The 14,943-nt window shown below is 34.4% G+C and overlaps 1 protein-coding gene across 1 annotated transcript; it reads right to left on the minus strand.

Moving 5' to 3' along the window:
• Positions 1-679: 679 nt before the first annotated feature.
• LOC113643771 (CD209 antigen-like protein D) lies at positions 680-11,614 on the minus strand. Its single transcript, XM_027148210.2, has 12 exons — positions 11,340-11,614; positions 11,079-11,225; positions 10,891-10,953; positions 10,550-10,696; positions 9,256-9,396; positions 8,826-8,969; positions 6,891-7,010; positions 4,978-5,076; positions 3,828-3,908; positions 3,501-3,652; positions 3,312-3,412; positions 680-1,464 (listed from the first exon to the last, which is right to left on the minus strand). The coding sequence occupies exons 2-12, from the start codon at positions 11,167-11,169 to the stop codon at positions 1,329-1,331; spliced, it is 1,275 nt and encodes a 424-aa protein (XP_027004011.2). The 5' UTR covers positions 11,170-11,225; positions 11,340-11,614; the 3' UTR covers positions 680-1,328.
• Positions 11,615-14,943: the final 3,329 nt, after the last annotated feature.

Here is a 14,943-nt window from a genome sequence, read left to right on the forward strand (position 1 = left end):
GCAGTGACAAGTTCGTGTGACACCAAACCCAAACCATGCAGAAGAGTCATTGTTGTTTCACTCGTTTTAAGTGAAATGACTAAGCACTTTATCCTGGTCAAGGTTTCAGTATTTATTTATTATGTTTTATTTATTATGTTTTCAGTATTTATTTATTATGTTTTATAGTGGCACAAGAGCCTGAATTTAAAAAGTAAACAAAATGACTGTACTTTAAATCATAAACTTTCCCTGAAACATGACAAAAAAAAGAGAATTTATTCATGTCATCAGATTTAGTCTAAATAAAGAAAAGACTAAATTTAATTTTGCTTTTGACTCAAAAGGTCTTTCATGGTTCTTCTTCTTCTTCTTCTTTGCAAGGACCTTCCCATTTAGCCTATAAATATAACCACCTTCTCCATGCATTAAATCTCATTTAACCCCCAACTTTAATGTGTAGTTGTGACACATATATGGTTTAACAAGTTTATTTATTTCATTTATTTTTGACCTGTATCATCTTTATTGTGTTTTGCAGTGGAACTGGTCATTGCAGTAATTTTCTGATGAATCTTTCAGTTTGCGGTACACATTAATTTCCACTGCTACTTTCTTAAAGTTTGCTACTTCTTCCTTTTCTTTTTCTTCCTCTTTCTCATTTTTTATGGGAAGTAGAAATAATGACCAAGTGAGAAAATAATTCAAAATAACTTTAATAGAGACTTTAATATAGTTATGTTTATATCATCATGTTTTACACGCACAAAAAAAATTTAATAAACAAAAGCACTGTAAATTAATCTAACAATTGGCATCCATGACATCACCATCAATGTCTATGTCGTACTTATTAATAATATACACTATATGACTGAAATACCTATAAAATAAAATTCAAACAGAATACTAAAGTAAAACTAAAACCCTGTCCACCACCTAGTCACAGAGGTATAACAAAATGCATAAACAAACATCTCTGTACTATTTTAAAGGCAGCTATATTTAATTTTATAATACATTCGGGAAACTTAGCATAATGTTTTATAGAAATCAGTGCAAGATTATTTTGTAACAGTGCAAGTAACAGCATTACAATTTACAAGTAATATAAGTACAGAGTCCCTTTCAATGAATACATTTAGCAAGTCGCATTTCCTAAATCATGAAAAATACATAGCATATCTACTTGATTGTGCATCACAGAACAGGATTGTTTTATGTGCTGATTCTGTATTTGTTATTATTTATGAACTGCATTTGTAAAAGGTAAGTATAACAGTAAAATGAAGTTATTGAAGGCAACTGTAGCAGATATATGTGATGGTTATGGTTGTCATTCTCCAATTTTAACACTTCCGGCAGATATACTGTGACATCACATTACAGGAGTTTGAAAGCCAGTTGTTCAGGTCTGATGTCCCTCCATTTAGCAGTGCACAGGAGCCTTGACCGTCTGGTTTTGGCTGGCCATTGGACCAGAAGCTGATAATGAAAAAACAATGTTTAGTATGTACAGTATGTAACAAACAATGTAACAGACAAACACATGCGCTGACTGCACACTTTAATATGAATAACTGTACTCTTGCATCATCATGCAATTATCTAATTACCCAATCATATAGCAGCAGTGCAGTGCATAAAATCAAACAGATATAGATACATTTCAGCAGTTAATTTAATTCAAACATCAGAAATGGGGATGAAATTGTTCCCCAACAAATGGGGAAATCGTGTGAACATTGAGATTTTAACCAATGAATGTTTGCTGGTGCCAGATGGGCTGGCTGATAAAGTGAGAAACTCTGGAGCTTCTGGGATTTTTTTTACCGTCACTAGGGTTTATACAATATCCAGTGAGCAGGCAGTCAACAGAACCAGGTTGATGATGTCAGAATCCAGCCCGGACTTTGGCCACATGCTTTTGTTTATGTTTGGTGTTCACATGTCTGCCCTGCCCTTGTCTCTTCCTCCCCACCTCTGCACAATTGTTCCTCATGTGTCTAATTGTTATTAGTATTTAGTCAAGCCGCATTGCCTTAAGCAGCACGGAATCATTGGTGTTGTCGCGTTGTTGTCATCTGTTGTCTTGTGTCTAGTCTATGTTCCTGTTTCATGTTTTTTTAAGTTATTACACCTGTTTATTTTACGCTATCCTGCATTTGGGTCTGTTTTTATCCCTGCGTCACTGACAGATGATGAGAAATGTCAGAAGAATTTGCTTCCTCTTTGTGTGCTATTATACTTCATATACATGCAGCTCTTTATCATAGCAAATACAAGCCAGCAGCTTTAGATAATGTTTACCTCAACCATCACAACAGGAAACAAATGTGATCGCAGAGACGTTTACTGTGGCATGAATGTTGGTGCCAAAAGGGCTGGGTTAAATCATTTTAATAAATAACTGCTAATATCCTGGATTTTTCCCAAACATCTTGTTGATTAGAGAGGTCAAAGGAGACTGGACAGACTGGTCCAAACTGACAGAAATGCTTCAGTAGGGTTAGGTTTAGGTTATCCACCTCAAAACTTTTTAAGGGCCCAATGTAAAGAGGTGCCAATTTCCTGGACTCTATCCACAAAGGCAGCTCTTCTGGTGCCATCCACTGATATCCTTTAACATCCGGTCTACCATTATAAATATCACCCCATCCCTTGGGACAATGGTAGGCCAGTGATAAAGTAAAGGGAAAGGTGTGATCATAGATAAGATGGCCTGGCAGTCCAGGACATAGGTCCGGAAATCTTTATCTATTGCGGGCCATGAGTTGAGGCAAAAAGAAGAGAACCTGTAGTCGGACAGAAAGGGGGACATAAAGCCTGCCTGATGGACCACCACCTGGATCTGGTTCCTGCTAAAGCACCCACTGTAGCAAACCCTTCTCCCAAACCCTACTACAAAGAAATGTTTGTCAGTGAGATTATAGAGGTGTTTTATTCAGTTTGCTCTAATTAATTTTTTGTATTAAGAATTTAAGAAGTTGCATTAAATCTTTAAGCTCAGAATTATTGTGACAGAAGTGAAAGGAGCAAATTTAGTAATACTCAGTGCAACTTAACTGTTGCTATGTATATTTTATGAATCCCCATTACTCTCTATATCAATGTTATAGGGACACTATACCAATGACCAGGTATTTTAAGTGGTGGATCATTTTCAGCACAGCAGCTGCACTGATTGCAGTGGATGTTGTTCTGGCTAATAGCCTTGCTGGGGCTCTTATTAAACACTTTGGCATTACTGCTGGGTTAAGAAACACACCACCCACCAAAGCTCTCTAACAAATAGCAAAACCGTGGTAAGAAACACAACACTGATGACTCACCTCCGGGTTGTTGTACTATTGTTAATCCACATCCATGTCTGATCTTCTAAATAATGGAACCCGATCCAGTACATAATGTTCCTGTCCTCAGTTAGAAACTTCTACAATAATAAAGACAGACACAAGTAAGATATACACCTATAACCTGTCTTTAATAGTGATGTCTGACTAAGCGATTGACTGCTTTACCTGCACACGTTCATTGTCAATAACAACCAGGTCTCCACCAAGTTTCTGACACGCCTCCCTGCTCTCCTGCCACTTTAGGCGGTCATCAGAAAAGAAGTAACAAGAGTTCTCAAACATCTCCCAATCTTCCGCGCACTCAGAGCACTTACACTCTGCAGAGAAACAGCAGGTTTTAATACACAGCTCATAAATGACAAAAATAAAGATAATGAATTCACACAAATGATAAAACGGACAATAGAACAATTAAAGAAATAAATATATATGAAGAGCATCTAGAATTCTAAATCAGTATTTTTGAGCAGATTTGATGTTATAGGCTTTTACCTTGGATGCCCTTTAGTGGAGGACACTTGGTCTGACAAAGCTCACAATTTGGTTCAGCAATCTCTGGACACTTCGCATATGCTGAGGTTTGGACATCAGTGGAACACAGAAATAATATGAAAATTGTATTTTATACAGAAAACATACATATTAAAAGCAGTTTATTCAGCATCTTTGTGTGCGCAAAACAAGTACTGTATATTGCAGATAATACTAACACATAACTAATTATGTTATTTTAGAGATATTTGATGTCAATATAGAAGAAAAGACTTGATATGGCTCGTTACACCAAAAGTTCTTGTAGAATTCAATATACAAATTGATGCAATGAAATTATTTTATTTTTGACAAGCCTGTAAAAAAATCAGCTTTTGGACTACAAATGAAAATTTAAAAAAGCTAAATTTGAAAAAAATAGCCTAAATTTGAAAACCCTTAAGCAAAAATAAATATTCGTTATCCAATACAATTTTATTTTTTGCTCCATCATATTCAATGCTGTGTTTCATTTGTGCGCCATCTACTGGCAATAACTCAAAAAGCAATAAAAACAAAAATAGCCCTGAAGATAGATAGATAGATAGATAGATAGATAGATAGATAGATAGATAGATAGATAGATAGATAGATAGATAGATAGATAGATAGATAGATAGTTTATGTAGCACCAACATTTCATTCATTTTTCTTTGTTAAATTGTTTAGTTTACATATTTTTTTTTTTTTTTGTATTTTACTACATTCACAACATTGTATTTATGTGGAAAACAAAACCTGCATTTGAAAACTTAGCAGTTTTTCCCCATATTTTCTTTTTATCATTTTATTAAATGCTGTGCTGCACTGTTGTTATTGTTGTTGTTGCTGTTGTTGCTTTTTTGTTTGTTTGTTTGTTTGTTTGTTTGTTTGTTTGTTTGTTTTGCATAATCCCTGTTAGCGGTCATAATCTTAACTCAAAAGACATATATATTATTTATATTTATACATCAAAATGTTGATGAAGCCCTTTAAGATGGCCAATAAATAAAGTTACCACAGAAAACTAACACATAATATTTTCTTTATATGAGTGGTTGTCAACGTTTACAGCAACACTAGTTTGGTGTGAATGAGTCAGCAACATGCTAACCACTAATATTTTACTTACACTTCATAGCCAGAGCAAGAACCACTGCCAGTAAGAGCAAAGAGAGAACGAAGAAAAAAGCAGCAATCTTCTTGTACAGATGAAGTCTCCTGTAAATATCTACACATATGAAAAATAAACATTTAGCACAACCCATAACATGTTAGAAATGGCACTCACTCTGAACTTTACGCAATTTTTTATGCTGTCAAAAAACATTGAGATCTGCAATATTTAAGCATACTCTGCTGTATGACATTGTGCAATTTTGGGCTGAGCTCCACGCTTAACATTCCTGTAAAAGTGCATTGTTTTCTGTTTAGAGGAACGTTTTATTCTTAGAAGTGAGGTTAACACAGCAATTGCTTAGAAGGTTGCTGCTACATGATTTCCAACAGACACTCAGTATGAAAAATTGAGCAGTGCATTTTTCATATCATGTGAAAACAAGGAAGTAGCAACACTTAACCAAAACATCATGGTAACGCCAGGCAGCAACGGTGACATGCCTGTATACCAGACAGAAAGAATAGAGAAACTGTATTTTAACAGACACAAACTCAATACTGCTCAGGCAAAGAATGGCAGACCATTTGTGTTTTCCTGACTGATGCCAAAGTGTAATACAAGCCATTATAAGACCAGCCAGATAAGAGAAAATCAGAATTTATGTTACTAAGCCATTGCACTGAAACCGCTTGATATAAATAACATGACTTAATTCATGATATCATATAAGGGGCTGTGCATTAAACAGAAAATAAAAGCTGAAATGAATCTGTGTCTGTGCAGACTTTTAGCCTGAACTCTACAACAATCAATGTCTGTGCATACTCTTAGTTCTACTACTTGCACCCTTTTCATACCATTTTAAACACTGATGCTGATGATTTTTTTTTCTTATTCTGGTTTATGATGCTACTTCAAGAAACTTTTATTTTATTTACAATTTAGTGGTATTTTACTCTGAAGTTTTTCTAATCTTTTCAGACATTTTAGAAAACACTGGTTATACATTTGTAAAATATTGGACATTTTCCAAACCCTATAGGAAGTTCATTATGGAAATGTTACCAAAGTCTAGTGAGGCAGTACGATATTAGAATATGCTTATGACGAAGTTTTTTTATGTGACTGTTGTGCCATTAAATATGTAACTGTGGCTACTAGTGAACGTCTAAACAAATTAACTGTCCTCAATTACTAAACACTGTTTGTTAGAGAACTAGTCTATACTGCTAGAAAAGTGTTATCCCTATAGTGTATTGAAACCTTAGCACACTATCATCCTACTGTTAAGGAATAAACCTAGTTTACTAGGTTTACTAGTTTTGCTAAGTTATTCAAAGTCCATTGATTTTAAACCAAGAGAAACTTGATATATTTTATTGCACTGGCAAGTTCCTGTGAAACCAAACGAAACAGATGAGTCATTTCACCCACTAGGTCTGAGTTAAATGCGTCAGCACTTTGGCCAGGTCAGGGTTTCATTATTAATTATAGGTCAGTAGTCACGATAGCCTTTAAGTTAAAACAAGTGCAAAAATGACTGCACATTAAGCCTCAAATATTTCCCTGAAACATGACACACAGAGAGAAAATAAAGAAAAGCCATGATATCAACTATATATCTAAATAAAGCCTATATGTCTAAATTAAGTCTATATGTCTAAATAAAGAATAGATTCATTTTAGTTTTGCTTTTGAATCATGGGGTATGTTTTCACACAGTTCTTGTTGTAAATGTTGCATATAAGATGTAAAAAAAAAAAAAAAGATGCTTTTTGCAATGATCATGTTTTTTTCTTTGTACATATAACCGCCTTCTTACATGCACTAGACTTCATTATAGAGCTTTAATGCATAGTTGTGCCACAATTAGTTCATTTAAATCATTTGCTTAAACAAGCACATTTGCATTTGACCTATATTACCTTTATTGTGCTTGGCGGTGGAACTGGACATCGTAGTCATATAAACATTTTCTCCTGGATCGTTCAGTTTGCAGTACACATCTTCTACTTCTTCATTTTCTTCTTTTTTACCCTCTTTCTCTGAGGAAAAATAAAGACCAGGTGGATAATGAGAAAATGAGAACATTTGAGAGCATACAATAAAAGACGATCAGGTCAAAAGGTCAAAATTAAATCCTAAAAATTCACTTGATGTATATATGTGTGTTGAATTGTTTTTTTAAAATATGAATTTATTTTGCTTTAGTAAAGCTAATATTCTGGATTTGCAAGTTTTTGTACAGTTGGCCTGTTATAAACATGAAAAATATAAGTATAGAAGTATAGAATACATAATAGAATTAAAACAGGAACAAATTATTTTAGCATTAAGGACATAACGTTTAATGAGTGAGAAGGTTTTGTACTCAATGAATAAAACCTTTTGGAATGACATTTAAAATACTCTCAAATGGCCTTCATTCACAATATTGATTGTATTTAGTGCAAAACTGTCTGTGTTTTCAGACTCCCATTTCATCCATTAAATAAACTACAGAAAAATACCCAGAAGACAAGACAAAAAAAGTTTTGTGTTGCATTGAGACGGTACTCATTTAACATCCATAGACCAGACAATAAACTACATAATACATAGTGAAAGTGCATAGTGTGAAAGTGTTATAGCAAGTCATTAGAGACACAATTAGTAAACAGATGCAATGATGCAATTTACTGATGCAATTACTGATGCAATTACTCAAGTTCTTTGTGTAAACTATGAGCACACTTTTTAGTTTAGCAATAGTTACTGTATATACCAGCCTATGCGTTTTATTATAACCTGCTGTATTTGAAGCACTTTATGGTCGTGTTTGTTTTATGTTGTTTTTTTGCAAGCGTTTAACGTTTATCTTTATAACGGGTTTCTGTCTAAGGAAAAGGCTTGATTTTGCTTTCATATTCACGGATCATCTTCTTGTTTGTATGTATAATGATTTACTTATAAAGTATACTGAATTTAGTGTTAGAATATCATCATGAGTCCTAACATCACTTTTCGTGTCACGTTTGTGTAGATCTGAAAAAATGGGGTGTGGTGCACAAAGCTGTTAGTCTGCAAAGCTGTTAGATTTTGTGAACGCTGCATAAAGCTGTGACATCTAATGTAAATCCGGACGCCTCCACCTTGCCCTATATAAACTGAACTGTAATGCCAATCACGTTTAAATATTTTTATATATAGAGTTGACATTGTGTATAAAATGTGTTGTATGTGCCAGACCTTTACAACTCAACCCCTAACATTTGTTTTCAGATAAAGAGAATGTGAGAACTAAAGGACACTTAAGTACAAGTGCAAGGACCTGAGGTGACAGTCTATTCTGAACAAAAAGTCAACAAGTATCGCTGAGCAGAGCAGAAAGGAAACAATAGCGGAAGACCAGGAAGACACAGTACATTAACATAAACAAAAAAGGCACTGTAGTTACTGGTGCAGGCCAAGAAAACTAAAATGATTTGAGATGTTTATTGTTCTGTTTTCAAAAGTAAAGCTGTGTCTGTGAAAAAGATGTGTGTGTGTTTTTTTCTGCAGGAAGGAAGGAGTGTCATCCTTGATGGGTTTGCACCCCTTATTACTGTCTTTCCACTTGGAAAACTGTTCTATTGTTTTAGAAGTAGATTTGTTTGTTAAAAAAGAATTGTGCAGGAAAATGGTTTCCCCTGGTAATTTTTGTACATTAAGCCACATTAAGATGGATTAAATTGAAATTGAAATGTAAATCATCGTTATTTTTTTTCTTCAATTCAGCTCATATTTGTAGCTAACTTTATATTTTTGTCCTTATCACACAATGTAAAATTCTGCCACTTTAGTTTTTTTAAGCCTTTTGCTTAAATAAGTAAAAGTATCACCTTTGTAACGTTTGGAAGACGAAGAAGGCATCGAAGGATTATAAATATCTTCTGTTGGACTCTTCAGTTTGCTGTACACATTACTTTCTTCTTCTGTTTCTTTATCTTTTTTTTCTCCTTCATCTTCTACCTTTATCTCAACTTCTAAAGGGAGAAAATTTGAATGAACAAGTGATTTAAATATAAGAAAAGCCTGACAAAATCCTGCATGATTTCATGATGAAATTGCATGATTTGATCATCACCATTCATTATTTGATTATTAATAAAAAAAATTAATAAACTTGAATTGAAACATTGTTCAATTTAATTGTTACAGTTCTGTAACGCTTTTAAACCGCCAGTAATGTTCCCGGTAATTTGACCGTAACAGTATCAATGGGTCCAAAAAGTACACATAACACAAGGGTTAAATAAGTAAAGGTATAACCTTCTTTGTTTTTGGAAGATGTAGAAGGCACTGAAGTGTTATAAATATCTTCTGTTTTACTCTCCAATTTGCAGTACACACTGGATTCTTCTTCTTTTTTTTCTTTATTATCTTCTTTGCCTTTTGCTCCTTTCTCAGCTTCTAGAGAAATAAAAAAATAGGGAATGACCAAGTGTTTTAAATATAGGAAAAACCTGACAAAAAAAATAGGCACATGCTGGAAAATTGTTCCATATAGTTTGCTTTTCTCTGCATTCTTACTCATTTACCCATTTTACTATATCGTGCTATATTTTAGTCTATTTCTAAAACATAGTAAATACTTTATATTATATATTTTATCCTTTATGTATATTTTTTGAAAGTGTTATTAGTGTCAGAGTGCAGAGTCATCTAAGTCACACTACTGACCCATAAACTTTCTGCTCTCTATACTGTCTTTTGTATTTTTGCTTTGGCTTAACCCTTGTGAGATGTTCAGGTCAAACTGACCCGTTTATATTTTTACTAAAAATGTATTGCGTTTGTTGTAAATCATCCACATTTGCAGATGCATTTTAAGAGCTGTATTTCCTATCCAGTGACTGCAATAAAGTTTTATTTCACATGCTTCTGCTGTTGTTCATCACCCATATTTGACAAATCAGCTCAAATGAATAAACTTTAATGGAAACGATTTTCCATTTAAAAATAAAATTTACATGATTTATGCAAGCACAGTCTTAATTTTGTTACGCAAATTATAAATATCACAAAAATGATTGATGCTTTCATTGTTAAATTTGGTTTAGTAAACATTAATCACAAATGTTGGTTATGTTTTTTGAGATTAAGAGAAAGACAATATGGTCAAAGGACTACGGGTCCAAAAAGTACACATGACACAAGGGTTAAATAAGTAAAGGTAATATAAATATCTTCTGTTGGACTCTTCAGTTTGCTGTACTTTCTTCTTCTATTTATTTTTCTTTTTTTCTCCTTCATCTTCTACCTTTATCTCAACTTCTAAAGGGAAAAAATTTTAATGAACAAGTGATTTAAATATAAGAAAAGCCTGGGAAAATCTTGCATGATTTCATGATTAAATTGCATGATTTGATCATCACCATTCATTGTTTGATTATTAATAAAAAATTAATAAACATGAATTGAAACATTGTTCAATTTAATTGTTACAGTTCTGTAATGCTTTTAAACTGCAAATAATTTTCCCGGTAATTTGACCGTAACTGTATCAATGGGTCCAAAAAGTACACATGACACAAGGGTTAAATACAGTAAGTAAAGGTATAACCTTCAATGTTTTTGGAAGATGAAGAAGGCAATGAAGTGTTATAAATATCTTCTGTTGGAGACTTCAATTTGCAGTACACACTGGATTCTTCTTCTTTTACATCTTTTTCTTTATTATCTTCTTTGCCTTTTGCTCCTTTCTCAGCTTCTAGAGAAATAAATAGCAAATTATAACTATCACAAAAATGATAGATGCTTTCATTGTTAAATGTGGTTTAGTAAACATTAATCACAAATGTTGTCTATGTTGTTTTAGAAACACAATATGGTCAAAGGATTAAGGGTTTAAATAAGTAAATGTATTATAAATATCTTCTGTTGTATTCTTCAATTTGTACACACTGGATTCTTCTTCTTTTACGTCTTTTTCTTTTTTATCTTCTTTGACGTTTGCTCCTTGATCAGCTTAAAAAAAAAAAGGCAAGAGCAAGTGTTTTAAATGTGAGAAAACTGGATAAAATGTTGCTTGGAATTCCAAAGAAATTCCAAAGAAATTCTAAGCATGGAAAATTATTTTACATTTTTTTTACCTTTTGTTTCTTCCACTTTGCCTTTCTCAGCATCCTTATCCTCTGGAGTGATCGCTTTCATCTCCACCTCGGTCACTTTCTCAGCGTCCATGGCCTCTTAAACTTCTGTGCTGATTCTCTTTCCTTTTCTTGAACAAACACCCAGGTCTATTGGAAGGCAGAAAAAGACACTTGGATAAATAGGACTTCCGAAATGAATGTCTTCACATGCTCAATGTAAATCCATGCATGTATAGTTAGTGATAGGAAAGTTATGTATACTTCAGTCAAACAGGAGAATCACTGTTGAGTGAAATTGAAAACGCTTTTAGCTCCAGTCCACAGGCATTCCTTCTTGTTTGACTTCCTCATGACACTTTTATACTACCACACCATTAACACAGCCCAGCCGCTTCTCTTTTTTTTCATTGCTGCATTCAATTTAAAAAAAAACTCTTGTCACTCCTTTTTTTTTTCTAAGAACCCAATTATCAGAATTGTACTGCTAAGCTGATTCTTGGAACTGTCAAGCTGATCATAAAACAAAACTATATAACAAGAAGATGTCAAGGCTTAAAGAAGCAGAAATATGAACAATGTCTGTAAACTCCCTTTTGTCCTAACACTCAAACTTCCAACACACCTCCATTTGACTCCTCCCTCAAACCCATGTGCACCAACATGTGTACCACAAAGATTAGATATCAGTCTATTCACAAGTATCTGTGCTTTTGCTAGCTCTGGGCAGACTGCCTTAGCTCTGGGCAGACTGCCTTTCAGAACACTCATAACTAAACATATCCAATCGGATCAGTTCTTGTCAGTTCAGACCAAAGGCACATATGTGCACTTGCAAAGTAAAACAAAGAGAGTAGCAGCAATTTCATCCCATGTTCCAAACTTGCATTATCAAATGAAATAAAATAGTCCTTAAACGATTAATAGGACATAGAAAGCAGAAACTATTTACAAATGAACATGAAATATGTCACTTCTAGTTGAGAGAGATTTCTTGGGGGGGAAAAGGCAGTGGTTGAACTTGAACCGTAAACTGAGTCATTACTGAAGTATAAGATCAAATTCCCCATTTTGACTGGAATAGATGTTTCATCATTTTCACAAAACACAAATAAAACAAGTTCCCACGGTTTATCTTTAAGGATGTGATGTGGAACCAAAAAATTAATAATGAAATAAAAACCCACCAATAAGCATTATTTATATACAAGCATAGATTTTTGTGATGCGGTATTGCTAATACACAATTATAATGAACATGCTCATTCTCAGATATGTCCACAGTAAACAAAGCTCACTTTATAGCTCAGTACATCTATCACAGATTCTCTTTAAAAAACATTTAATGAAGCAGTATATTGATGAACACTACTGTGTTATTTATAATCAATAAACAAAGATTATTATTCATATAAACAAAGATTAACTGTAGATCTTTTTGATGCGATGCAATATAGCCACTGTTTTGCACAATATAGTGCGGTATTGCCACGGTTTCTGCTGTGTTCTGAGACGACTCCTTTAAAAGTCCTCTTTTACTGTAAATGTAGACATTATGCTGTCAACATCACAAATTACATCATCAAGGAAAACTGTGAAGTCTTTTTCGAAGAAGCCATGCAAGCCCAAGCCAGGACACTACCATAGGTTTGTATTTTGGGAATCAGGAGCAGATCCTTTGCTTTGCTAGTTTAAAACTTAGGTCTAAAATTTTTTAGACTCTTCTATGAATTTCTATATTTCTGATTTCCATTTAGGCCATTGATCACATCTTGTGGTGTGGCATCTATATTTAATCTCTGAAAGTCTTCCTTAAACACCATAGTTTTCTTTAAGCACTTGATTGTGACACCTTCACCGCTGCTCTGTGGTTGCTATGTCACTGACAGTTGTTTTGTGGAGTTTTTCTCTTTTTCTCTTTTTCTCTCTCACAATTTTAGCTACTTTCATTTTACTTGATCAACCTGTTTGATGACTGGTCAATTTTTTCTCTTTTGTCAGCTTCAGAATCTCTTGCTTTTCTCTCATAGACAGCTCAGTGTTTTTCGTGGTGAATTTCAGAATCTATGGTATGCAATAGAATTGGTTAAACCTTAAATGCAATCTCACATGCATATGAAATGCTTCAAACTTGTAATTAACTCACAGTAATTGCATTACTACTAAGTTGAATAAAGGTTAAATAAAAAAATTTAAAAACTGAATTTAGGTTTACTATGTTAAAAATATAGACCCCTTCGATAGGAACTCAATGCAACAAAAGTCAGTAAACTTTTTATTAATGAATTTCAATTATTTTATTTTTTTCTATAGCCACCTTTATTTCCTGATGACAGACTCAATACTCCTCAAAATGGAGGATAGACAGTGTTGCACAGGGTTTTAAGTGTTATTTTCCTTGTACTACTTCCTACTTACAACCACTTGTTCTTGACATACTGTGCCAGAAAGAATGATGGACTGAAGATTGGCTAAAGACCCAGACAACCCAGAAGCATAATAAGAATATCTGCATCTAGCTCTGTGTAATATATAAATGACTCAGGATTATCTGTCTGTACCAGTTATGTGCGTGTACTCCATCACACTCTTTTCTATGTTTGAGATGACTGTGGGTCTGATGTGCATGTCTTCTTCTTCAGCTTCATTGTGGTGTCCTCAATCTCTTCCTCCTCAGCTTCCTGACGACCATAATGCATGGCATGCAATGTAGGGTTGCCAAAATGGGTATAAATAAACCTCTAGTAATACCAAACCTAATCCATATGTCCAGAGCCGATCGGCCCTATACGCTCACTACGCAAGTTGCGTAGGGCCCCGCAAATTACACAAGCCCCCGCCTTCCCCCTGCCTCATTTTACAGCGCGTGTTAATGTTTACTGTGTAGATGACCATATGAAGCGGAGCTATCCATATGGCCATGAAAAGAGAAAAAAAGCAACACAATGAGAGTGAAATACGAGAACAGCAATCAGGAAAACTTGTGTTCGCTTCAAGTTTGATGTCAGCAAGAGCAAATAACAGTAAAGTTAAGTTGATGTGATTCTGTCTCTAGTCCCTATCTGACTAGCTAAATTAGCTGTGCAGTGCTGCCAGTGCATCTCTTGGTCTGTCTGTCTGTCACACAACAATTTACTGCGTGAACATTCGCGTGAATAAACGCCCAAGGGTGTTTATAAACGGCAGCTCGATCGCCGCACCGCACGTGCACATGGGTTCATATGCGCGTGCAACCGTGCACGAAATGACACGCGCGCTTTCCAGCAGCAACATCTGTGTGGGGACCAGTATAAAAAGTAGCGTGATAGCACTCTTAAATGACAATGTTTATAGTCTCTCAATCAAGGTTACAACAACGTTAATGCAATATGGAAACCAATCGATTTACCAATCGATTGGAATGGGCATAATGCCAGGTCAATATGAATTCACATAACTCAGTAAATAATAACCATCAGGGATGGATTATTGCTCTCATGCATACTATAAAACACAGTGATACGGTATGGCAAGCCATTTTAGCTTTTATACATTTACTTGATATGGATTTTTGATATCAAGAATTCAGTTTTCAATACTTAAAATATAAATATTAAGAGTGTGATTGCTACAGTAGTAGTAACCATATTTTTGACATCACGAATTACATTTTACACTAGTAAAAACATAATTTCTGATATCTGCTATTTCATATACACTAGGAACAAACTTTTTTTAAAAGGAGGGAGGTTTGTAGTGGGAGCAGTGGTGTCAAGTGTGAATGTGAGGCAAATGGTTTACATGGCTCATGGGTCAGGTAGGAGGGACCCTTAGCAGAATTTTGCTTAGGGCCCCAGGGAGGTCAGGATCGGCTCTGCATATGTCTACA

This window comes from Tachysurus fulvidraco, chromosome 3, assembly GCF_022655615.1.
Source record: "Tachysurus fulvidraco isolate hzauxx_2018 chromosome 3, HZAU_PFXX_2.0, whole genome shotgun sequence".
Taxonomy (NCBI): Eukaryota; Metazoa; Chordata; class Actinopteri; order Siluriformes; family Bagridae; genus Tachysurus; species Tachysurus fulvidraco.

Coding starts and splice junctions, on each gene's coding strand:
- LOC113643771 (XM_027148210.2), bottom strand. CDS start 11,169: ATGGACGCTGAGAAAGTGACCGAGGTGGAGATGAAAGCGATCACTCCA. Junction 10,697..10,890: donor CGTAAAAGAAGAAGAATCCA/GTGTGTACAAAT, acceptor TTATTTCTCTAG/AAGCTGAGAAAGGAGCAAAA. Junction 3,653..3,827: donor TCCACTAAAGGGCATCCAAG/GTAAAAGCCTAT, acceptor GTTTCTCTGCAG/AGTGTAAGTGCTCTGAGTGC.